The 26859-nt window shown below is 40.8% G+C and overlaps 1 protein-coding gene across 1 annotated transcript in view; it reads right to left on the reverse strand.

Moving 5' to 3' along the window:
• Positions 1-2432: 2432 nt before the first annotated feature.
• Positions 2433-26859, reverse strand: part of GAD2 (glutamate decarboxylase 2) — a 39258-nt gene continuing 14831 nt past the window's right edge. Inside the window, exons 8-16 of the mRNA XM_064407585.1 lie at positions 18769-18848; positions 16906-16960; positions 15337-15453; positions 14179-14243; positions 10358-10436; positions 8532-8681; positions 6690-6797; positions 5670-5759; positions 2433-5034 (exon numbers count right to left, since the gene is read on the reverse strand). Of these exons, the coding sequence (XP_064263655.1) occupies positions 4861-5034; positions 5670-5759; positions 6690-6797; positions 8532-8681; positions 10358-10436; positions 14179-14243; positions 15337-15453; positions 16906-16960; positions 18769-18848 (918 nt within the window). The 3' untranslated portion in view covers positions 2433-4860. The remainder of the gene's footprint in view (positions 5035-5669; positions 5760-6689; positions 6798-8531; positions 8682-10357; positions 10437-14178; positions 14244-15336; positions 15454-16905; positions 16961-18768; positions 18849-26859) is intronic.

Genomic DNA, 26859 nt, shown 5'->3' on the forward strand with positions numbered 1-26859 from the left:
GCAGGGACTGCTGTGGAGTCACTTTCTGTGGTGGGCATTGCCTCCCAACAAAGGAGCACCTGAGGAGCTCTGCTGGGCAGTCCTGGTGTGTGCAATCCCCAACCACACGGCCCCATCCCTCTGTATAGACTGCCTTTAAAGAGCTGAGGGCTGCAGCTCACCCTTTTAATGCAAGTAATTTCCTTTTAGCTTCTCAGAGCAACAAAAACATGTTTACATCAAGTCCCAACCATCTCTTCTTCCAGAACCACTATCATTACTGGGGCAGAGGAGGATGGGTAGGAAAATAGAAGTTCAACAACAGGAGTGTAGAGGTGGGAGAAAATGGAACTTTAGTGATACAGGATTATATAAAATAATAACATTTTCCAGGGTAATGGGACAAATTAAGTACACTTACTCTTACACTCCCTGTCCTGCTTGTTAGTTTAATGTTTGTATTTTTCTGTTGCTATATTATTAAAATATGACATGGTTTTAATGTCCAGTGCAGGTCAGATGTCAGTAACACACTAGATCCTGTTACTTGTAATGTGAAATCTAGAGTTTTAGAAGCAAGTCCTTGCTATGGAAGGTGAGGACTCCTTTAGAAATTTCATATACTGCAGAGCAGTGCATTGAACTTGCCCTTCCTGTGCCCTGATCGTTGGTCACAGACCTATGGAAAATTATCCCTGGGGCATTACAGGTTACAGGCTGAAAGTGAGTACTCTATAGGACTGGGATTAAGCAATCTGATTTAATATAATTTAAAGTTAGATTTTTGAATGTTTTTGGAATTCTCAGCATTACCTCTCAGAAAGAGGTAAATATTCCTTTTCTTCTAATCTCAGACCCAATTTTTTTCTCCAAAGTACAGTGTAAAATCTATACACCTGCATCCTACAGTGCTGTAATGACCTTTACGTGTTCTGTCTTTTCAGTGAAGAGGAAAGTCAGGCCTGTAATTCTTTCAGCTGCAGCACTTGGCTTCCCTTGATGGCTGAATTAGTCCCTTTACTTAGGCTGGCCAGGTAGAAACATGATGGTTCAGACACTGTAGGACTCAGACATTAGCACATTAAAGACAGAGTTTCCTGGCTTTGTATGGGGCTTGCTTTCTATCTAGAATGAATTTCTTCTTGGCAGTTAGCCTGGCTAAGTCAGATAAAAGACCCACATCTTCTTGAGCTCTGTCTTGCTTTGTTCCTTCCTTAGCCATGCTGACACATGAGTCAAGTACAACTAACCTGATCCTTAACCCTGCCTTCCCTGGAGATGTAGGCTGTTGGGCAGGCAAGGGGTTCTCCCTGGGTCCTGCCTGGAGGCCACTTGCAGAATGAGCAGCATCCATGAGGAGCCAAAGTCACCAAGAGCCAAGGACCACATCAGCCACATCCTTGGGTGGTCCATCATGCCTTATCAGACTAACAACTCAGTTGGGCTGACAACTTATTCAGCCTCTCATCTGTCCCTCAGCCACTGTCATAGCTGACAATACAGCACCAGGGCCAAGGATTTGCAGGGGCTGCACAAGAGCCCACCTACACTGTTTTTTATCTGCATTAACTCCCCAGAAATTAACTACTGGGTATTGAGGCAAGCCAGTCACTTTTACAAGCCCAAGTTTCATCCACTCCTGTGAGGGTAGTGCTCAAAAAGGCTAAACCAGTGCTCCCCTTTCCAGTGCCAAATGGAGAGCTTCACTGAGATGAGGACAGTAACTTATCCCCACAAGCTCTCCCTCTATTTCCTTACAGATCTCCTAGCTGGGCTCTGTGCAAGTATTCAGCACAGGTGTTGATCTTAAATTCTGCTAGAGACTTAAAGAAATGATAGGAAAAAATCCCATTTCAGACATGAGCTTCCAGACTGCTGTGGCTTTAACAGCACAGTTTAATTTCTCTACTGCTGGTATTGCACTGGGCAGCACTGCAGAGGGTGGAAGAGAAACTGAGCAGATTGGTGGCAGATTTTGAAGGGAGGTGGCCTTGGGCTAGGAAAGACCTAAAGATTAAAATCTTAAGTTTTTATATTGGTTGTTTTGTCTTTTTTACTTCATAGCTGTTTTAAATTGTTACCATTGTATAGTCTGTGCTGTCCTGGCAAAAAAGTCAGTGCCCTGACTGCTTTCACTGCTGTCCTGAAAGCTGATTTGAGTCTATGGTTAATTTGGGGATAAGTATTTGTGAAATAAAAAGACGCAAACAGAGCACAAAAAAAAATTGAGGCTGTCTAAGGAGAAAAAAGCAACTAAATCCATCTTGTAAAAACAAGGTGCAGGAATACCAGAGGGCAGATTTACCCTTGTATGCTGGTGCTGAGTATTGCCTCCAAAACAGGTCTGGAGTACGGACTCAGAAAAGGTCTGGTGGTGGAGTTGGTATTTTTATGTTACACTAGTGATCAGAATGCATCTTGTAATGAAAAAATCCAGCAGGAGACATAAAAAGTTCCAATTAAACATTCTCTTTATTGGGGCCTTGCTCTGAAATGGCACAAGTGATAAACGCTTAGAGTGCTCATCAGTGCTGCTAATGAAAAGACCCAGAGTCACGTGTTACACTTTTATTTGGATTTAGATCAACACCACAGATAAGATACTTTGGTCAAACACAAGAACAGATTGCTATGCCGCTCCTTCCTGGCTGCAATAAGTACAGTAATGTGTAAAAAAAATATGCTGGTTCTCCTGGAACACCAAATGTAAATCTTGGATTGGCACATACATCTAATAAATAAGCTGTTTGCACTTAGCACTTTAAAACGTAATTGCACATGCAAGATGTAACCAGGCTACTGATCACCTTTGTCATTGTCCCTGTCCTATTTTTACTTCATAAGTTCTTTGCTTGCCTTTTTCCTAGCAAGAAAAAAGAATATAATTTGCTGCTCTACTCAGTATTTCAGTGATTAATCTGCTGATTTTGACATGTTTAGCAGAGGTCACATTGAGGCCTTCCTGACAGAATTGGTATCTCCTCTACAGCTTGGCTTGACACACAGTGCAGGTGGCAATGGAAGTCCACTGAGGTGAGGAGAGGTGAGGGGCGTGCCCAGAAGCTGACGAGGAGAGATTAACACCAAGCAAAGATACGGCAGAGGACAGCGTGAATGCAGTTCTTACAATATCAAGAGTCAATACTACTACCACACAAATAATGACATATCAATAATATATTGTACAAGCTTATACAGCAACACATGTTGATTTGCAACATTGTACAGTTTAAATCTAAAGTGCACAGCCTCAATCTGAGGTGACAAAACAGTACTATCAATATAATAAAGGCAACACAATTACAGACACTATTTATTTCCTCTTACTTAATGTCCTCATATTACATTGAATCGATACTCCATTTATCTATTTTAGATGAAATTAAACCCACATTGCACTTCTTTTTTTGTCTTCAAGTATTTTAGAGACAGCAAAACCATATTGCTTTTCAAACACAAGTTGGCCATTTAGGCAAAGTTAAAACCAAAACTTTAGTAGGGTTATAAGTAGACAGGTCTAAGCTGCAGAACTCTTACCAACATTTCCAGATGTTTGGGGGAGAAAAGATAAATTTAAGTTTCCATGCCAGAGACACCTCTAAAGCTAAGGAATGATGCAGCAAATAATTTCTGCAAGAGCTGTGCCCATGGTTTCTAAAGAGGTTGTGAGGCTCTGTAGGGATTGTTCTTTGGCAGATGTAGCCATATCTTGACTTCACTGTAGACAAGGATGGAGTCCAGCACTGTGAAAATCCTTTGACAAACCGGTCTGTACTGAGACACCATCCCTGTCCCTCAGATTACAGTCACATTTAATTTAGGCTTTGTCTTGCAGACCCTTGCATCTGTAAGAAATCTTCACCTTCTTAATGTAGCTGTGAGGTTTTCAATGTAATTTGGGACTGCTCACAGCAGAAATAGTTTTGAGACAAGAATTTACTCAGACGTGACCTTTTCTTTAAAAATAGGCTTTTAAAACACAGAACACAGAAACCATCCAAATACAACCTTATTTCAGTCTTGGTTAGCACTGTATATTGATTGTGCGTCTGCTTAGGCCACGTGGGAAACATAATTAGGAATAATAGCATCCTATTGTTGTACTGTAATTGATCTTATTAAGTGGTTGTAAGAGCTGCAGTCCTCTTGAGGTTTTTCAGTAACCAACCCTGGAGATGTACAATCCATATGACATGGAGAAAGAATGTATTACGTGGGCTTGTCTTTTAAAATAAGCAGTAATAAATATTCGAGGCACCTCCACCAAAAGAAAAAGAATCCCGGTTAATTTTCAGCTTCTGTACTTGCGGTTTTATAACCCATAAAAAATAAAAATATATAGTTTACAAAATAGGATTTTTTATATATATATATATATTTCCTTTTGTAAAACTATACTTATTTAAATACATTTGAAATGTTGCTATAGGTAAATTAGAAATTCTGTTCTAATACTACGAAAAAGGCAAAATCCTTTCACTTTTAAACATACAGCATGTATATTCTGCATCTCACCACCCCCTCCCACATCCCCCAGTCTGATTTTGTCATAATTTTGGGCAACTTTGGCATCATTCAGTCTGATTGCTGTTAATTTAAAGTAATTACTGTGTTAAAATTAGGGGTAAAATTTTAAGTATTTCTGGTCTTCCTTATTTGTTTCAATGAAGCTTTTTTGTGCAGCTAATTATTAAGGAGGCATTCTAAAACTCAGGAAAGGACTTTAAAGGAGCCATGTTTCTTGATTTTAAACTGTACTCTACTCCAACGCCACAATATAGAAATAGATTTACTTTGGAACAAACTACAAATACATTCGCACAGTTTGTGACAACTTAATTGTCTACTTAGAGGTCCAGGAACAGGCTTTCACAGCGGTTATTATAAATCTTGTCCCAGGCGCTCTATTTCGTCGATCAGGAAGTCGATGTCTTGGTGAGTGGCCGCAGGGTTGGAGATGACCATCCTGAAGAAGTTCACTTTGTCTCCCAGGGGCTGGTAGCTCACCATGGTCGTGCCATACTCCATCATCCTGGCTTTTATCACTGGTGCCACCTGCAGAGCAACAGAGAGTAGGTGGTGATGACGATGGCTATTATTATTGTCATTATTATCATTATTTTCATTATGGTAATCAACCTCATTGTTATTAAAACAGAGTATACGTCCTTGTTTTTATAGAGGATGGAGAGCTACAAGCAGCTGAAATGAAATTACATCCAATATTAAAAAAAACCATTAACCTCCAGTAAGGAATAAATGTCACACTGAAAAGGCATTGAATTTATCTCGTTTCTTTGTCATGCTCTTTAAATGTCTGGAGAAATTTCCCTCTGCTACTTCCTCAATATTGCTGACAGGGACACAGCAGCTGTTTTTTGTACTGTTCACAACACGGCTACAATTGTTTTCATAAGCTGGGGTGCTGTAGCACTGCTGAGCTTTTGCTGCCCTTGCTGTGTTTCGTGACTGCAGCTGACAGTACCTCCAGTGCACAGACATGGAGCAAATCCGGGCTCTGGACATCGGGCACAGCCAGGGAACACCACACCTGGGGACTGGGGCAAGGTGGTGCCAGACTGGCCTGCAGTGAAAGGACCGTGGAGCTGTCATTTGCCAGATCCTCCCTTGCCCTGTGCCCTGGGAGATCATTGTGGGGATTGCCTGCCTGCAAGGGTTTCACCACTCACCTTCATCAGGCGGCTCGTTCTCTCCTCCCTGTCCTCCACGCCACGCAAGCTGGGAGGTATGTACCAGAAGCAGACGTTGGTGTGCTGAGGCTAGGCACAGAATAATAATGGTTTATGTTGTAAGAAATGCTCATAATGTCTCAATTGAAATTAAGTTCATGCCTTCCCTCCCTGTCATACATCATCTTGTGACAGCAGTCAATGGTTTTCATTATTGTGGTCCACTGAGAGTCATCATCATTATTAATGCAGAAAAGATAATTTTAAGCAATTTATTCCCAGGGTGTCAGATGCAGAAACACATCATCCAGCTGGGCAAATATATTTATGCCTTTCTGAAAGGCATCTGGATTTTGCAGCTCCTGTCCCCTCCAGGGGCTGAAGGGATTGTGTGGCTAAGAAAAGAGTCTATTACAGATAATTTAGAGGTGAGGACCGTGTCATTTACTTTTATTACATGACAGAATAATAGAGAATCTGATTCTGTAAACAGGAGCCACAGGTGCTGCATAAGACAGTCTAAGATTTCCTTACATTTAATGAAATTTATTACTTCTCAATTTGATTCAGCTAGCTGCTGCATGTAGCAGCACAGCATCTTAGCTCATTTAACATCTTTGGGACCACTAAGCAAAACGGCATAAAGTGAGAACTAATTGTCATTTTTTGTGCATTTTGTGGAGTACTGTACACCCACTCCTAACAGACCCTGCTATTAGGAAACTGCAACTTGTTTTTATAACAAAAGAGCTGGTTCTCATTGTGCCTCTGTGGGTTGTGTTACGCTGAGACACCGGTGATTGTTTCAGAAGAGTTAAAAAGAGCAAACGGAACACTTATGCACAGCTGCCTCATCTTCCTTGAGTTCCATGAGGAAGAGAGGAACTGGCACAAGAGGTTTTGTTACAAGGGTCCCTCCTTTCTGTCTCATGCTGTTTGATTAGTCCTGTTGGTAGCATCCCAATAGGTAATGCAGCAGACACTGTTGACCAACTGAGAAAAAGAAGTTACACTACATACCTTTCCATCAAACACCATTTCATACCCTTCTCTGTTCTTTATTTTATTGTATAGGTATTCAGCAAGTTCCAAGCACTTATCAATTTGTGCTTCAAATCCTGTGGTTCCCTTTACAGAGAGATGAAGAAAAGAAGTTATGTAAATATCTGATCTGTGAATTAAAAGGGCAAAAGGACCATGCAATACTTGCCAACTCATCAGCAAAAGTCACCTCTCAGAAGTCTCTGTGAGATCAAGGATCTGATTCTGTGTGATGAAGGGCACTTTGATAAGCAGAGCTCGTTTGTCTCTAGCTCTTGCCACTGAGACCCCCATAGCCAACTCCGCAAAATAAGCATCAGGTACTTGCTTGGTTCTCAGGAATATTTTGCTGAGAACCTGAATAGCACCTCAAAGGGTGCCTTTGGCAGATTTTGCAGAGAGGCTGAGGGTGGTTTTGGACAGCTTGGACTGGCACGGAGGGGGGTTTTCAGGAGGTGTTGAGTTCCAGACATGGGGAGTCTCCCACTATTTTCAGGATAGGGGATTTTCATCTTCCACTAATGATATGCTGGGGACTTTCCAAGAATATTTTTTTCTTTTTTTAGTTAAGCACAGAATGGGTAGATACAGTTTTAGAGCCCAGTCTAATGCCTGTGGAAATGCACACTTTGTTTAGATACTACCCTGCCTCTGTGGTGTTCTCTCTTCTTTTCTAACAGATACCATACAAACTCAGAAGCTGTGTTTTTAAGAGCTGCAGAAAAGCCTTCTTTTTCTTCCCTGGCAGAAGTGATAATCCTCTCTGTGACATCATAATTGTTCCTGCAATCACCAACTGTGATGCCTCAAACAAAGGATGCAGCTTCAAGAGGGAGGAAGGGGAATAAACAGCTGGAATAGATAAACTCCTTAAGAAACACACACCCTGTTTTGTAATGTTAATATTACAAGCAGAGTGTGAGAAGAGAAAAAGCAGTACAAGGCATATTGAAAAAATGGGCTTTAGGAGAAATGTCTCTGAGTAAAGGATGCATGTCCCTGCTAAATCCTTTCTGGCAGTGCAGAACTGACTTAAAAAGCCCATGTCATTATCCCTCTGTGTATAAAGATTTCAAAACAGAATAAAGGTAGCCCTGGGAGAAAGGCTTGGAGTAAAAGAGACATGTGGCTAAAATCACCTGCCACTCTGCAGACCCCAGCTAGCACTACAGCTATTGCATCCTCCTTTACAGACTCCCACACCTCCTCAGAGGTTTAATGAAGCACATGAGAATCTTTAAGGCTTTCTGGAAATGAAAACAGTGATGTCATCTCCTCAGAACCAACCTTAGGCAACCTGACACAATAGATAAAATAAATACACACAAGAACTTATTTAGCAACATAGATAATCACTAGAGCTAGTGTTCACAGATGAACACAGTGAAGAGTTTTTGATAAGTTTTCCTCTACTCCTTCAAAAGATTACTTCACATCTACTGCATGCAATGAAACCAAGTATTCCGGTCTTGATTTGCCATGTATAATTTCTGAATATAATTAAAACATCTTTTTATTTCCAGAAATCCTTGTAACAACATTCCTAGGTATATGATTTATGCTGTTAGACTCCTACAGTTACACAAGGCAAATGCTATGCAAAGCCATACAGTTCAAATTTCAAAATCATGTGTGCTGCTTTGAAGCTCCATCCTTAAAAGTATAAAACCCCCAGAAAATAATAATGTTCTTTCTTTCATGTTACATATGTGAAATTCAGGTCAGGTATTTTCTAAAACTGTGATTACAGGAAAAAAACCCCTCAAGTGTATCTGGTGTGCATTATTTTAATACAAACAAATGTGTAGCAGGCAGTCCTACCTTTGCCCTCCACATCAGCCATAGCTTGAAGACATCAACGTGCCGTCCACACTGCAAAGCCTTGTCCCCCGTGTCGTAGGACAGGTCGTAGTGCTTGTCTTGTTGAAAGAGGTAGGAAGCATGCATCTGATTGCAACTCTGCATCAATCCCTTATGGACACAAGCACACAGGCACAGGCATGTCAGCACAGATCTGACTGCTGCTTTGAGGGTTGCTTTGGGTGAAAAATTACAAACACCCAAATTCAGATGAATACATGTCCAAGTGCAAAAGGAAGACCAAAAAACCCCACAAAACCAGACTTAGCTGCTCAATGGATTAATCCCTATCAGTGCCCAAGATGCCTTGGTACCTGATCCAGTCAATGTGTAACCCACTCCCAGATCCAAATAATTTTTTAAAAAAGCTGGACATTGTGCTTCCTAGTATTCTTATGCTTAATTTTATTTTTGAATCTTGCCTTTTATTCTTTATTCTGGTTTATTTTCTTCCTTTCCTTTGAAGGTTTCTTTTCTGAGTCAGACCAAGACAATTGGTGACTAATCTAAAGAATATCACAGCACTTTTCAATTGCTTTGGTCTCTAAAATTCTTTCTTTGTAGGAACAGTTCTTTTCTGCAAAGCCCTCAGCTGTAGATTGAATGCTTAAGCAAAGGTATAGAAAGCTTTGAAAAGACAGAAGAGCATATGGCCTTTAAAAACGCAGCTAGACCTATTTCTGGGCTGCAACATACCATTCTAAGAGGTAACTTTGTGGGAGGGACAGAAGCCAACAAGGTGAGGAAACCTGGCTCATGAAAGCATGAGATTTCCTTTTTAGCTTTTTAAATAAAATGCAGAGAGCCACGTTCTGGCTCTAGTTAAGATCTCAACCAAGTTTATGGTATACCTTAGGGCTGTTGCCTAAAATGGCAATTTCCAGTCCAAGAAGAATCATAACATGGCTGTTTATCATCAAGTCTGATCTTTATGTGTAACTCAAAACTGAGATAGCAAAATGAGAGGGGGGAAAAGAATTGACTTTCTCCTAATCTGAACCATCTGTTCTCACTAGAAGTCAGGGATGGTACTGACTTCAGCTGGGCAGGCTTTGTCTTGGGAACTGACCCAGAGGGCAAATAAAAGCCAGCTTCTCTCTTCCTAAGTGCAATCACTTTGTATACAATCTGTTGTACAGCTGTTAGCAAAACAGCAACCAGCTTTTTGATAGCTGGTCTATTAAGTGGTGGCTGTACAGCAGCTGTCCCAGTCAGTGATGGTTATACGAAAATTACAGGCTTGAAGGGTAATTCAAATTCTAGCACTAAATGAAACATTTACTTTTTATTCCAAGTGCACTTAGTGTTCCATTTTTACTTCCATGTGCCCCGAAGTGGATATATAGATCAAAGCTGGGTAGGAATACCATAAAAGTCTAGAAAGTGTAATGATGCCTTGATTCTGGACCAAATGTTGTGCTGCATGTAAACCATAACTTTCACTCCAAGAGGACCAGAGTTCACCTGCAGCTACATCTTCTGCTACACAGCAACTAGTGGGGTTACACTGTCATGCAGCCACAACTTAACCATGGACATTTGGAATGGAACATCATCAAACTCTGTACAGATATTGCCATTGATTGCCTCCTTTTTGCTAGACATCTGCTTTAATTCCTTCTGCAGTCATGGCTGAAGCATATAAACAGAGGCCTTTTCTCAGTTCCTGTTATAATCCTCATCACATTAGCAAGTATTAGCTATGGCACAGTTATGAAGAAAATATCCAGGATTTTCAGAAGTAAAATGTCAGAAAGAAGCAGAGAAGCATGAATATTGTGACTTACCTCTTCTCTTACTAGCAGGGCTGAACACTGCAGCGGGACACCCATCATCTTGTGAGGGTTCCAGGTTACTGAGTTAGCCCTGGGATAGAAAACCACACGAAACTCAGACATTGTACTATGTGATGAAACCCCAGAGGCATTAGAAATAATTAGAATGATACTGAACATGTAGCAATACTTTTTTCCTTTTTCTGAGCAACCAAAGCTGAAAATAATCATGGCTGATATTAGGAAAGCAATGCCTTCACAGGGGACCTAATCCACTCCAGTTGGCTTTTGGATGACAATCCTGGCAAATTACCACAGGATAATCGCTCAATCCACTAAATTTAATCAGCATTAAACTTTCTGGGGAGTCATCTATACTTTACAAACATAGGGCAAACTTCCTAGAAACACGCACTTGACTGATGAACTTTCTAAAATTGCAGTCAATTAAAGAGGCAGATAAGAAGCTGGCAACCCAGCAGATCTCCCTCCCTCTGAGTCCAGTTTCATCAAGATTTTAGTAACTAGCTCACACAAGCATTTAAAAAAAATCCTTGAAATACTTCTGGGTATCACTAAGTCTCTGAGTAACCTGGAAAAGCTGGCCCAAAGTCATTTTTCTTGTTGCTCTGATGACGGTAAAATTTCATAGCTCCCTAATTTTTGCTTAGCTACAGCAATTCACACAACTACAGTGATAAGCATGGAACTGACCCATCTTGCCAGAAAAGAGTCTGATTCTGCCTCCCTTCAGGACATTTGTTGGAAAAACTTCTGTCAGCCTAGGTTTTGGGAACAAATGGAGGCCTGACACGATACAGTCTAGAGAAGAGGCATTTGGGACTGTGGTGAGGGGGGAATGGAAGATTGTCCAGTTGTTTATTATTTTAATTTTGTGTTATGCTCGACTGGCTATTTTATAATTATTATTGTTACATATGATGAGTTAGCTGATAAATGTATATATTTGCATCCTATTTGGCAAGCTGTCAAGGACACATAGTGCATTGATGTTATCTAGTGCAGTGATTTGTATTTTGATGGTATAAATTGGTATAAATCAGTCAACTGAGGCATGGGAATACTTAAAGGACCCAGGAGACACTTGCAGGTAACACTGATGTGAACAGAGGTGAGCAGGTTAGAACCTAGCAGTGTTTTCCTTTGCAGGACCTGGAGACAGTGCTAGAGGTTTATGCACCTCCTGCCAAATTGCTTCCACTCCTTCAAAGCAAGTGACTTCAAAATTCACATGGACATCAGGCAGTACTTCTGTGCTTTCTTCTTTGCTATTTAAATGGGACTGTGCAAGTGCCTGATGCAAAATCTGTAGGGAACAGTCTTCCACAAGCAACATCTGGCCACTTGGCTTGGCTTTTTGAGTATTTGGCAGCTTTTAATCAGCTCAGTCAGTCATCTGATTACAACACCAAAGCTAATGGTTCTGAACATTCACTCAGGTCTATGAATTTCCCTTGATATGATACTTTTAAATTTTATTTGTGCCTATGCAAAATCAGATGGAAATTCTTTAAGAGACTTCTAAGTAACAATAGTGGTATGCATTTTCTCAAGAAAAAGGGTTACTTACTGACAACAGCCAGATGGGAATTATCTGTCTAAAACATTTAATTTACCCTACGGTCACTTATTTACCTAATTACACACAAATTGCATGCAGAAAAAGAATTAATTACGTAAAATAAAAATCCACCATTTTTCATTTGTTATCAGTTATTTTGGGCTTCTGTCATCAGTATGCATTTGAAGAAATTGCTGACCAAGACAAAAAGTAAAAAAATCTACAGGGATCCACAGATGTTTTCCAAAAGCATCCCATGTTTGCCCAAATAACCAAGCACCAAGAACCTATGGGATTTTTTGGCTATGGGTCAAATATAGAAAAAAAAGGTTTTCCTTTACAGATTTCAAATGGATGACAGGAGAGATTAATGACTGGCAGAATTTTGTCCTGACCCATCATGAAATACAGACTGATGCAGTCACTGACCAGCCACAGCCCCAGGAAGGATGCCCAAACCTTCTAAGGAGCACTCACTCACTGCACACAATGCAGCTGAGACCCCTGCCTGAGCCTCTGCACAGGGACACCAGGCTGGAACTCCTGATGCTGGCCAGACCTGTCTGCTCCACACACTGGGGCTTGTGCTTCCTTCAGGGCTCCTCCCAGCACCTTGACATCTGCCCTGGGGAGACTGGAGGGCATGGTAAGGACAGTCTTGCAACTCGTTCTCCTGAGACAGGAGAATTTCTGCTGGGCTGACTGTTACCAGAAGGATGTGAGTACTCAGGGCACAGCGTGCTGCAGTAAATGTTCCCTCTCCCATCAAATATGAGTAACAGCTTCAGTTCTCTTCTACTCAGACCCGTGATGACTCCATTATCTACCATGAAAGGTGCTTAAAATGTCTGCTCTAAAGGTTCCCACACTTATGATTTGGACAAGCTGAAATGAACCACTGTTTCCAGCAAGGAGAGGAACAGCATTCAAAATACCAAATTTCCTTAATTCACTGCCAAGCATATTGAGATGGTACCTATCAAAGCACTTAATAAATCCAGTGGAGTTCTGTATCTAAAGCTATTATGTGGAAAATGCTCCGAAGTAGATTAAACCTGAACTTCTCATTCCAGCACAATTTGGACAGCAATTTGAGAGGCACCTTTGTTTCATACTCTGCTCTCAAAGACAATGAGGTAGATTTTTGCTTGCTCGATATTTGTCCTTTTAATGCATGATATATAAATCTGGAGTACTGTAGGCAGTCTTAACGAAATGAAATCATAGAATCAGTGAGTGCTTTCCAAATTTTACATGAGAGATGTATAAGAAAAGAACTGAATCATCAAGGTATCCTCCTAATCTCCAGGATCAGGATGAGGAAGTTGTTTGTAATTTTAATTGGCAAGGAACAGCAATTTGATTTAGTGATAAAGAAGGAAGGGAGTAATGCTTTACTCTCAAATATCATGAGTTTCAGTAAATACAGAAATGCAAGTGACTCCATCCAGCCCAGTATACTGCCTCTAGAAAGTGGACTAAATAGGTGATTGAGAAGAATAAAAAACAGGGCTAGCACCTTTGAAATTTCTCTAAATACTCTCTAAGCTTCCACACATTTGTGACTCACCAAAATCCTGAATGGTTTTTGTCTTTCCTTGAATGTAGATAAATCTCAACATCCTGTAGAAAGGATTTCCACAGCTTAACTAAATGTTTTTGACTAACCAGCTGTTTTTAAGTTTAAGCACAGTCCTTCCATCCTGGACTAGCATCACTTATGTTCATCTGCATTATCTGCAATGTTTATGAGCTCATGACTACAACTGTGTGTATATCCAGGCACAGATTTACTGAAGACATCAATAACACAGTCTGGAGAGGGCTATTCTCTCCAGAAGAGACAGAACAGGACATCTGTCCTAACTGCAGGTGTACCCACATTTTATTCTTGAAGTTTTATACAAATTTTGTACAAGACCTACAAGATTCACTTCTTAGAGAAATGAAATTGCTAATTCATGTTGGATGCTGAATCAGAGAAAGCTGCAGAAACTATTCTGGACCTGTGAGTGTATGGTGGGAGAAGAGAGAAACAAGCATGAAATGTCTGCTGTTTATACTTCAAAACAAATGGTCACACAGACACTCTGCAATGCTGCTTCAACTGGAAGGACAGTTTATATGATTTCTCTCAACTGTATCTCAGAGCTAACACTGAGCCTTGATTTTTACAGGCATTGCTACGATAATCACAAGTATGTTAAAATGCATTTAATAAATGTCTTTTATTGATTCTAATAAACCATACCTTTCGACGCCGTTTAACTTCCATTTGTGTTTCCTCGACATCAGGAGCCCACCACCCCATGCTCCCTGGAAGGCAAGACAAATCATCTTAATGAGAGCTCTGCCTTCCTCCGTGATGACATCTGTGCCTTCCCATCAGTTTGGGACCCTTTTTATCTCACTGATGTGGCACATTCCAAAATGACCAGGCAGATGGGGCCTGAGGCATGAGCTGTGACAACAATTTTCTTGCAGTAGCTTGGAAGCAGCAGTTAATAGCCCTAATCCAGGCTCCCACCCTCATCATCTGCAAACCCTCACTCGCCCCCTCCTCTGACACTGGCACAGGGGCTGCCCCGTGCTGTAATTAACAACCTGCAGATCTCCTCCTGGGTCAGCTGCCTTTTGTCTTATAGTCACTAACTTATAATAACAAACCAGGCTGGGATCTCAGCTGCTATGGGGGATTTTCATCACATTTTGGACCCACTACTGCTTGCCCTCTACTCATTTACTTTCGTCACAGAGATCTGGGACAAGCAGGCATCTCACATGACTGAGAAGTATTTAAGGTAAATACAAATTCTTCCTTTGAATGGACTGATTTTGGCTGACACAGTAATTCAAAATCAAGACTCCCAAACCTACGGGAAGTCAATTACCAAGCCTTTTTGGAGAAAGGATTTGCAAAAATGACATAGAAGATATTCTAGGGCTGAAAGATGATCCTTCAGAAAGATTTCTTGGCAAGAGCCTGAATAAAGCTAAGAAGCCAATCTGATAAATTTCCCTAGCACTTGCATTAACCTGATCAGCAATTTGCAGTACTTTATTCCAGACAAATGTATCCTCTTCCTTATGTATTTATTTTGCAGCTGCTGCAGAAGCTGAGCCAGTGCTCAGTATAACTCTTACATATTTCTTCACTAATGGCATTTAAAGATAAAGCTGAAAGCCAAAAGCACTCAAACTAGGTCAACTTAAGTGTCCCAGTTGCTACAAGTACAACTACAGTCAGAGCACCTAAAATATCCCCCTGACCTGAGCCTTTCAGAGGAGTGGGAAGTTAGTGCTTGAATGTTAGACTTAATTACAGGAACAAAATACAATGGCTTTTGTACAAGGCAAAATTAATAAATTAGTGTTAATACACCAGCCCTCCACGTATGATGGTACTTACATCCACGTGCATCCAGATTTTGTATTTCTTGCAGATGTCTGCAATAGCTATGAGAGGATCAAACGCCCCATACACTGTTGTCCCAGCTGTGGCACTCACCAGAAAAGGAACAAATCCCTGCAAGAAAGCAGAGGGATGTTATGCAGGGTCAGATGCTGCAGCCCCCTCACCCCGTGGCAGCCCCAGCTCCCCTTGTGCTGCCCCACAGTGACCCCACAAGTGTCTGCCAGAGGCCAGCCCTGCTCTGCTACACTGATTTTCTCCACGTTTAGACGCCAGCGATATTATAGTTTCTACCTTAAGATGGCAGCAAACTTCCAAACCAGTATCCTCCATTTATTAGGATGCATGAGACAGGTAAGGGCTCAACAGAACAATTCTGCTTCACACCACCTGCCTGAAACAAGAAAGTCTGCACTGCAGGATGTCACATAAACAACCCTCAACCAGGCACCACGGTGAGAGCGGCGTTTCTGGGGGCTGTGCCCTGGGCTGCACTGCAATTATCCCAGTGAACGTCTGGCCATGCCGTGCCCCAGTTTTGTCAGTGGGAACATCGTGTCTGAGGCAGTCTCCTGGGGCAGTGGGCAGGCAGGTGTGGGGCTCCAGCCCCATGCCCAACGCAGAGCAGGGATGCAGTTCTTCTAAGGTAAAGCAGCAGCCTCCAGAGGCCAGGGACTATCTCCCAAACTCCCTCTGCTAAATGCTGTGCCTCACAGCAGAGCACTCACCAGCCATCACTTCTGCACTATGGGGTCTGCTAAAATTTATAGAAATCTTTAATTTTAATTTCATTTTTACTTATGTTGATTTTATAAGGAGTACTTAGAGGTCAAGAGTGACTACCTTTTTTTTTTTTTTTTTTTTTTGGCAGAACTGGGGTTCAAACTATCAAAAAAGTCCAAACTTCCTTCTGCAACAGTCAGTAGGTTTGAGCGGCACTCTATCACCATTTCACCATTTTGCCTTATTTTTATTTACCTACTGTATTGCTTTTATTGGAAAAAAATGTGCTTTTGATGAAGATTTTTGTTATTAATCAGGTTTGCCTCCTGCGTGTCTAGTGAATATAAATGCTGAAAGCACAGGGCTGAGTTCATTGCATACTTTAATCTGATGTTTTAATTCTAGCTTCTCTCAGTGAACAAATACAAAAGTGTGTGAATTTTTAGAGATATGTGGATTTTAGTTTACCTTACATTGATTTGGTGAGTCTATGAAAAGTATTTTCAATGCATTAGAATAAAACAAATTCCCCAAAATGACGACTCAGGTTATGACAATATTCAGCTGAGAAGCTGCATCATAGGCTGATAATACAGAAGAGAAGGATGTTATGCAAAACATCATATAAAAAAGAAAGCCAAATAGCTCATGGATATTATAAAGTAGTTCTAAACCTATTTTCTTAGCAACTCTTGCCTCATTAATTGTCAGGCTACATTTCTAAGAAATAAATCAAAGCTTAATGGGCAGGCCTGTGTTGTTTTACCAAGGAAAGGAAACAACTGGCTTTACCATTCTTTGGGTTTTTTTCATCTTTCGAAGCAGAAAAGCTGGTAAACTTACTTTTTGTTTGGCTTCAACAATTCTTCTTTCAAGGTCTGATGGGATCATTTTCCCTCTGGAGCAAGAGAGAGTTATATCAGTAACTTGATCTTGAAATTAACTTTTGCTGCTACTTCTTCAGTTAATAGGAAACCCAAAGAAGGAGCAAAGTAACTTTTTTTGGCCAAGATTTATGCTGCAGAAAGACTCTGTCCATTAGTCTGAGTTTTTACCCTATTTATTTAGTCAATATATTTGCATCAGTATAGTGATGGTAACTGAGAGAAAGAATCTCGTGGCCACCCCATTAAAGGCTGATGCTGCTCCTTGGAGCCTCTTGGTCCTGTCTGAAGTTACAGTCCTGGGAATAAGCTTCAGTCTCCCAGGGGGAGGCTCAGCCCAGTGTCCCAAGAAGTTCACTGGGTGCCAAATCCCATGGTCCTCTCTCAGCAGGCACAGAAAATGCCAGAAGAGCTGCACAGCCTTGAGCAGCACAACTCAATGGTGCTGTCAGCAGCTGTCTCTGTGCTCCCTTCCCAGGCATGAGCACCTCTCAGGGTGCCTTTCCCACGCTTTGGTGAATTACGTTTGCATTTCCTGGAAGCAGGGTGTGAGAAGCTGCCAGTCTAGACTTGCTAAATGCACTGCCAGGCTCTTTGCACTGATGTATTTGCAACACCTCCAGTATGAACCATCTACTTCAGATTTAGTCGGGTAAGGTTTTAAGGCTAATTTAGGAAATCCTGTAAATTAACTAGGTGCAAGATAAAACGGTGCTGATGCTGAATATTAAGGTATGGTTTTCTTTGCTTTGGACACAAGAAAATAACACAATAAAAGAAGAGGCACTGTGAATACCAGCAATACAAACATGATAGATTCTCATGTTACAGAAATAAAGTCTTCACCAGCTTTAAATATTGTACATTGAGAATGCTATAAATTTTTAAAGACTTTTAAAAGACTTTTTAAGGATTTTTCAGATTTTTTTCTTTCACTAGGCCCTTATTTCCCACTGCTGTTAAAAAAAGAACCTTAAAATGAAGTGGAAACTAATAAACATATTAGTTTCAGTTTTCTTTTGCATATAAATCCTTGAACTGTTTTAATGACATTTGGATGCATGTCCTTTTTAAAAATTATTAATTTATTGTAATTAAATACTATTGATTTTTTAGTTTCCATCCTCACAGAGCTTACAGTAAGATGGTATTTATTTAAGTAGAAATGGGTTTATACTTCTGAGTTGTTTTTTTTTTGTGAAATCTCTCCTGCATATCCAAAACAGTAAAATATGGAAAGAACGACTAAAAATATAAAGCTCTAAAAATTAACCCAAATTTTTCTTGCAGAAGTGCAAGGAAGGTCTAAAGAGTGTTCAGCTCCTCTTAAGCTCCTCCCAGACACATGTACATGATCAGAGAAAAGCAGCAGTAGTCTAATGCTCCAAAAATGTTCCTGGGATCATTAGAGGAATGAAGAAAATAAAACCATGTCAAAGGAGGGCAATGAGTTCCTCTTCAAAATATAATTTAGATGTTGATCTTTAATAGTTTCTGATTTAGTGAGACTGTGGATAGAAACATACACAGAACTGGGCAGATGCTTTCACCGCCCAAAATTTTTACCAAAGCAAGCGATTATCCAGCCCCATGTCACATCAACTAGATGAAGGATTTAATGAACTCCAAAAATGGGCCCATAAAGAAGCTACTAACAGAGCCAGTTCCTCTAGTGGGATAAATTAGTGTAAAGCTGATGAAGATGACAGTGCCATGACAAATAGCACTGCTGTCCACATCCTACATACTCTCTCTGAGATGAGCACCTGATGATCCTCTGTTATGCGCCACAATAAAAGGAGAATTTGACATCTTTACTTACCTTTCATCACATCTAATCAAAATCACACTATCTGTACCAATACCCAAGGCTGCAGCTCCTTTCTTCACAGAAAAGTGACTCTGAAAAAATAAATTTATTATTATTTATTTCTTTTATTATTTCATTTAATATATTGCTCTTGCAAATCCTTCAGCAAGAAGTCCCATGAGACAGTAATTACATTCAGAGCCCTTTTGGAAACTGATCACTGTAATTTGAGGCCTCAAAGCAGGTCACTACCATCAACTGGAGGAACAACAAAATCACTCTAATCTGGAATATTACAGACACAACTGTGGTCCATGCTGGACCTTGGTGCATACCTGCAGCTTCTATTGCTTGTACAGATTCAGCTGTGACCTTGATTTACTGAAAGAAAATAGTCTTCCCTAGAGAATTCATTTAGTGTGTGATGCCCAGAGTCGTGTACTATAGTGTATCTTCTGCCCAGAGAAAAATAGAGAAATGAATACAGGAATCCTAATTGTGATGTCATGCCAGTAAAAGCCAGTAATAATTCCTACTAATAAACAGTGCTACTGAAGTTTAAAATCAGAATAGGGCTATTATTATTATTATAGTAAGACTATTAGTTAATCTGTATGTACAAAATAAAATGTGTAAATTATATACTGGAGTGCATGTCAGCCTAATTTTCTCTTGCTTATAGGTCTTAACTCCCAAGCCAGTGTTGGTGATTCAATCCTAAATTGAATCCCAGTGACTATGATAATGCAACAGTTTTATATCAAATTATAGCCCCAAGAATCTGATTTTGTATTAACTCAAGCCCAGCTGTTAACAATATTGTCTAAAGTAATTTTAACTACAGTTTATTAAACATTGAAAAAATGGAAATTCTTTAGATACTACAGTATCATTAGCTTAGGATGTAACACTATTAAAAAATCCAGAAGACAAAAACCTAACAAGGCTTTTTAAGTGTTCAGAGTGTTAACAAAGGAAGGAAGACCTAGTTTGCAGCTCACAAAGGAAAGAAGTAATCACTATGGCTTTGTCAAGGAAGTATTTGCAAGCAGCAGAGAGCAGTAGGGGAGAGACTGGCACAATGTTACACATGTGGACTTCACCTAAAGGCCATGAGGGCACAGATTCACTGCATGCTAAAGGATTCTATACATAATGAACACTTTGAAAATTACAGTAATTCTAAACCAACTTCATGAAGGAGGAAGAAGAGTAGAAGAACTGCAACATGTACATCCAACTTCAGAAATAAAAAACCTCTGTGTTAAAAAAATTGCTCAGGGAGTAGTTTTCATAGAGGCTTGACTGCTATGGTTAAGAATTTCCAGTACAAACTCCTTTTTTTATATCCCTGTATTCTCACCATTTTGGCTGAAATTCTTAATGTTTTCATTATGTCTGCTGACTTTTTCAATATCCAGAGATTTTAAAGAAGTTCAGATTGCTCTTAAGTCATGTTTCACTGATGATATATGGACAATTTGAAAATGCTTCCTCAGGTAAATATTTTTAATACTAGATTTATTTTTTAAATGCACTGGGTTGGTACAGCTTTTCCCTGTGCGACATGGCTGCAGTGCATGAACAATGTGTATTGAGCAGCCACTGAACACATTGCCTAGATGTAAAATCAGTTTTTGAAGTACTAGCACAGCAAACCACCCCAGTCCCTGAACTAAGCACACTCTAAAAAGTCAACATACACACACTGCACTGACATGAATGGATGATAAATGAAAGGCATACTCATCACTTAGATGAGCCACAGGGGATTTGTGCCTGTCCCTTGCAGGTAGCCTAAGCAAGCTGACATCATCAAGCAGGCTTCCTCTGCACTCAGGGGCAAACAGGCACCTCCAGGCAAAGATTCATCCCGACTAAGGGTGGCTGGTTTGGAGGGGGTGCTGAATGACATCAGGTGAAGAAGTTTCTCCCCCTTCTCTCTGAACAAAGTCCTGTGATATCTGCTGTGAGAATGGGGAATGTACAGCATCTGCAGCCACCAGCACTCCAGACACTGCAGATGTTTAACACCCAGACATCATCCAGCCTATTGAAGCCACTGCACACTGGTATGTCCATCTTGGAATTTGCTCTGTTGTTTCTCTAGCTGGGAGTCACAAGGTGCTAGGAAGTATTTATACGCTGAACATCACAGCTCAGCTCTCACACTGACATTTTATATGGCATGTTATTTCCTTCACAAAACTGAATTTTGGAACAAATGCATTTCTATGAGTTTCATCAGCTTCAGTAAATTCAGTGGACTTTTTCCCAGCACAAATTAACTATAGATGACAGCTTGGATTGTGACCAATTCAAAAACCTCTAAACATCAAAGATACAAAAGTCTGTTCCCAGCCCTGTGGGGCTCCCTGAGCCCTATGGGGCAGCAGTGCAACTTTGTGAGAGCTGGGAGAAGAGCCCATGAAATGGTTATTGGCAGGAGGAGGCTTATAAAAAATTCCAGGTTTAGGAAAGTATCTTGGAACTTTGCAAAAATTGAAAACAGAGCAAAAATATTGCCAGTAAGGACAGTTCACAGATATTCTATATGAAGATAGACCTGAATTCATACACTTTAAAAAAAATTAATCTGTTTTTTATTCATGCATTACACAAACTGATGTGCACATACTGGGTGGTGTAAATATATAAATGCAGGTAGAGATTTAGGAGTGAAGAGGCACAGATATATTTCACTGGGGTTTAAGTCGATGACATTACATTCATTAATTTTGCTCCTTACTTCACCCTAGTTAAAAAAGATTTACTGTTGCAATTTGTTTTTCTACTAAAAAACCAGAACTATTCAAAGTGCCTTAAAAAAGAAAAGACAGATTTAAATGGTCTACTATGAGGAAGGAAATTAAGCCCATGTGCTCAAAGGCATCTATTGGAATATGGCCAAGCACAGCTGCCTCGCTAAGATGTCTCATGGCATTGCTAAAAGAGCACTGGGGGAAAAAAATGAATGTAGTGCTGATAGCTCAGTTGCCTGAAGGCTTTTTAAAGACTGAAGGGAATTCAGTGGTCAGAAACCAAAACTGGTTTACAAATAAATTGGGAGAAAATACAGAAGTCTGTGCACAGAAGGGCAAATGCAATTACAATTTCTAAACAAACTCTGAATAAGAAATAGCTCAATCTATGTATACAGTCACAGATATATGACTGCTGTTATCTTTTCGTGTTTTAGGGCAAGACCACAGGAATTACTTCAAGTGCTTGAGAGGCTCTGAAAGACCAAGGATGAAAGCAAAATAGCAAAAATATAGTTGTAGAACCAAAGAAAACTTCCACAATTATAAGTATTAAACTTTGGTCTATTATTCCTGTGATGGTGCTGAAAGTTTGGTTGCCTGTGTAATATAACGGTAAACACAGAAAACTATAAAGGTCAAAGAGATGAAAAGGTTTGCAGAAATAAACCTGATCAGACAGAACTATTCACAGATGATTTAACTGGGCTAACAAGGAAGGACATTAAATGTGACCCCTTTGTAAACACCAGGGCTACAGACTCTTCAGACACACCAAGAAGGGAGCCTGAACACCACCCTTCAAAACACAGCTGTGTAAGGGTTACACGGATCTGAAGCCTTATGGTGGGAGAACCAGGGAGCAAAGGGAGGACAGGTGCAGGCTGCCTGATGCCTGAAGGAAAAACCAGGCTTGGGGGCGCTGGAAGTCGGGAGTTTCACCACTGTCCTGGGATTGCAGACAGAGGAGGACACACAGGTGGGAACGGGCTGTCACTTCGGCCTCCTGGCTTCCTCCCTCCCTCTCTTCACACTCTGCAAAGGGTGCAGGGAAGACTGCAAATACATCCCCAGTAGAGAGGAACCTCATTTGTATAAGGAAAGCAATGTGGTGAAGGAGAAGGAATGGATATCAGTGACTAAGAGCGTACTGACAGTCAGAAAAAAAAAATCTGTGATTCTGAGCCAGGGGAATTTTCCCTTTATCTAAAATTTCAAATGCTGTTAGGTATAGGTTTGCTCCCTGGATAGCCATTTTTACATGGTTAGCTTTGTAAGGTAGAGACAGTGTAAATGTATTACATGTGCAATAATGAATAGGCCCCCTGAAAAATGGAAGAATAATTAAAAATGCTATGATGCTGAAAAGTACAGCATTGTTATCTAAAGTGCTTCAATATACAGATGCTTCTATTTTTATAGCTTGCTAAATTACTTGCTCATCATCTGGCATGGTTGAAGCTGTCACGAACAACCATCCTAATGCCATGAGCCCCACAGGGCATGGCTGTTTTTTCAGATTGCTGCTTCTCCTTGCTTACATAAATCCAGAGTGGCATGAGCTTTGTGGAGGTGGCTTATCAGTAACCAGTTCCCAAATGCTGAGCAAGCTAAGACAGACATCCAGCAGCTGAAACCCCCCTGAAGGTCTGTCATGGGCAGCCTAGTGCCCAGGAGATCTGGACCCCCAGCCTCACCTTATCACCTACCCACCAGCAAAGAAGAACACACTTTCCTATTCACTTCTCTTGGGATTTAAGCATTGTGCAATCCCTGGATGTGTAGGCTGAGTTATTTCTCTCTTAATAATCTGAAAATATGTTGCTAGTTTAGGCTTGCTGTTTGGGCTCCCACAAAGGTGGGGAAGAAAAGGTACCTCCAGAAGGCACTGATCTCTTAAGGCTTTGGCACCTGCTTTAGGACTTAAGATGAGTTGTCTTCTGTAGATCTTGCTCTTTTTTACTGGCCATAGAAAGTGTATGGACTAACTCGGATTAAATGTTTACACTTCAGGCAATTAACATTAAGCAACACAAATCCTATCTTTATCATCTGATTTCAAGCTACAGCTTCTCCTTCAATTACCTACAAAAAGAGCATAGTGTGTCCCACTCAAATTTTAAATACACAGGAATGTGAGATATATTTTCTATGGCTTCATTTACCTACTGCTATTCAATTTTTAAAGCTACTTGCTAGTATCAGGTGAGAAATGAGGATATTAATGTTCCTAAACATACTAGTATGCACATTTTTAGCATTTTTCAAACACACAACTTCATGCTGCTTTTCTAATCGGAAGGACTCATTTGTTGTTTTTTTTTAGTGCAGATAGTTTTGCAGCATTGTGTGTGATTAGAAATGTTGCCCTGATTTCAGGAGGATACTGTGGCACTGTAAAAGCCAAGAGGGATTTTGGTCAATACCAGATGAAGGATTAGACCCAAATGATGATTTTCTCCTTTAGGACTGACTGCACTAGAGCACTACTTTTCCAGAAAACGCTTTTACTTTGATTTGAATGGTGCTACCTGAGTTAAGTTGTTCCTCAAATAAGACCAAATTTTCAGTTTCCCCTGGCTTCAAATACCATAAAAAATAATTTTCTAGTTATTATGCAGTAAGTAATGCAAAGAAAAAAATGTGTGAGTCCACCAGTTTGATTTTAAGTTTCCTTAGGTGGAAACAAATCTAATTTCTACTTACTCTCTGCCCAGAGTGTAATTTACAGCTTTGTAGCCTATGCTACAAAATAGAAAACAGGACTTTCAGGCTCCTCAAATCTTCCTCTGGAAGCAGCACCTCACACAACACCCCTTGGACTGCTTCTGGCAGGTGCAAGTTCTGTGTTGCAGGGACAGAGGGCAACACTACATATCATGGAAGTGGTAGATTAGAGATCAGATTTTCATTCATTCCAAACAAAAACCAAGCCAAAATCTCCCACAGCCTGTGTGAAATGGTCTATCAAGCTAAAGACACAGAATTCACTTTTTAATTTCCTTCTGCATCAGCACCAAGAAGCTCCATAGTAGGCTTCTGGAACTGTTCAGATAAAAACTGCCCAAAGCCACTCTTCTCCCACAGATACTGGAATCGTTTGACACATTCGCTGCAGCTAATGGGGATTATCCACAAAGGGAAAGCAGCATGCCTGAAGCTGAAGAGGTGACTTATTGCTAACTGCCTGCTCTGAACCAGCTGCAGTGTGGATGCCAAGTGCACTGTTGCTGGGAGGGTGCTCCCCTCCCACCCCAGACAAGCCACTTCCAGAGCTCACCCAGAGGATGAGTTTCTCCAAGTGTGTCCAGCTCTCTGCAGTGGATACCTGGAGAGCCAACAGACGCCCCTTCAGTCAGCACACACCAGAGCTGCACTCCCAGTGAAGTCTTCAGGAGCAGCTACTTCAACACAGGAGCAGGGCAGATGGAAAGATGCCAGAGGCAAGGAGATTCTCCTCTGTGTCCTCTGTGATCTCTAACAGGGTGAAGAGGTCCCTTATTGTCAGATCAGATTGAATCACCTGCCAGTTCTTAGCTCTGCACTTGTTTTTTTAAACCTATGATAAGAAGAGTTGCTATTCCCTCACTGAGCACTGACAAGATGTTCCTTTTTAAGGGGCTTCTAGATGAGTGGGAAAGTAAGAAAGCTGTTGTGAACTACATGAGAACAGTCTTGCTGGGTTGAAGAACAGAGAAGATGAAAAAATTTCTGTCTTTCCAAATATGAACAGCCTTTTTTTCATTCTCTGAACTGTGGATTAAGCCCATACAGTCCCTAATTAATCAAGCCCACAGAAATTCTGCGATCCTCTTTAAGCTATTTTCCTACTAGCAATGAAAAGGGCCAAAAGCTGTTTTGTGACTTGAACCCACCTAGTTCTCTCCAGCTAAACTTCCCCTTTGCACACTTTTCCTCCTCAGGGCAGCATGACTCTGTCCTTTTGCCTCCTAGGTGTAATTCCCGCTCCATACAATTCCCAGATAGTATTGGATACTCTTTAAGACAGTGCTGGCTGGGCAGGTCAAAATCACAACAGGGAATTGGTTAAAATTTAACAGGTCTTGCCTCATGGACAAATGGAACAACTAAAAGATTCTGAGAAGGCAGCTATCCCTTTCAGCAGCTTTCTCCATGCTGAGAAAGGGATGGACTCCTCTGAACAGTTACAGCAGCCTAAAGTTGATATGTTGGAACACAGGAGGAGGCCTTCACTTTAGATTTTTCATTGTGTTTGAAATGATAGACTGAAATAGGTTTTTACAAGTGGCATCCATCACTTTTTTTCCCCTCTGAGTCAAGGTCTCTTGCATCATGTGCAGTCCAGAACAGCTGCCCTGAAGGACATCACTGCTCCTGCAACAGTGCAAGTGAAAGAAGACTGATGATGCCCTGATAAATACAGAGGACTGAAAGAAATCCTGAGTGCAAGGGCGTCTCATGAAATTAAACCTGAGGAAGACCTACCCAAGTAGTTGCAAAGTACTTCACCATCACTGGTGAAACAGAAACAAGCAGCACCAGAGTGTGCTAAGTTGTGGGTTGGGGAAAATTTGCCGGCTGGGAACGTGCACAGTTGGAATAATCACATAACCTATTTTAGGCACCAAAAGTAGGTTGTGTATATGAGAAGGCTCTTTATGGCCAGTGCACAGAAGTAGGTGAAGCCCTCCCAAAGGTGATTTAGAACACTTAAATTCAGGAATATTTAGGTTCCTAATTTGGATGCTCTGAGTTTCTCTCCAGAGGTACTTCTCTTCACTGGCTGTGCAGAGAGTGAGGCTCCTAATTTTGGAACATGATGCACTCCTAAATTAGGGAAGTAATTACTTAAAAGCTGTGAATTACTCCTCCTTTCCCTTCTCCCTCACTGGCAGCTGAACCTATAATGGCATCCGACTGAGCCGTATTCTGATTACAGTAGTAGTGGTGGCAACTGTGACACAACTTCATTCATTTATAGTAGTAGTGAAAATAGAGTCTCATCTGGGATGCTGAAATTCTTCTCTGAGAATTGCTGATATTAAAATCATCTGACTGATAATTTCAAAACCAAAATCTCTGAGTTTCTAAACACATACAGTTACTTTAAGCTTTGTTTACTATCACACCATGCATGCAGAGCACGGGGAAATGATGCTATGGATCTGCTGCTCCAGCTACATCCCTACAAATCTGTGGGGCCTGATCCCTACAAATCTACTGGGCCTGAATTTTCAAACAGCTGGCTGAAGTCATCACAAAGCCTTTCTCACTGATTTTTGAGAGGTCTTGGGAATCTGGAGAGGTCCCAGCTGACTGGAAGCTGGGGAACATCATCCCAACTTCTAAGAAGGGCAAG

Source organism: Passer domesticus, chromosome 1 (genome assembly GCF_036417665.1).
Source record: "Passer domesticus isolate bPasDom1 chromosome 1, bPasDom1.hap1, whole genome shotgun sequence".
Classification (NCBI taxonomy): domain Eukaryota; kingdom Metazoa; phylum Chordata; class Aves; order Passeriformes; family Passeridae; genus Passer; species Passer domesticus.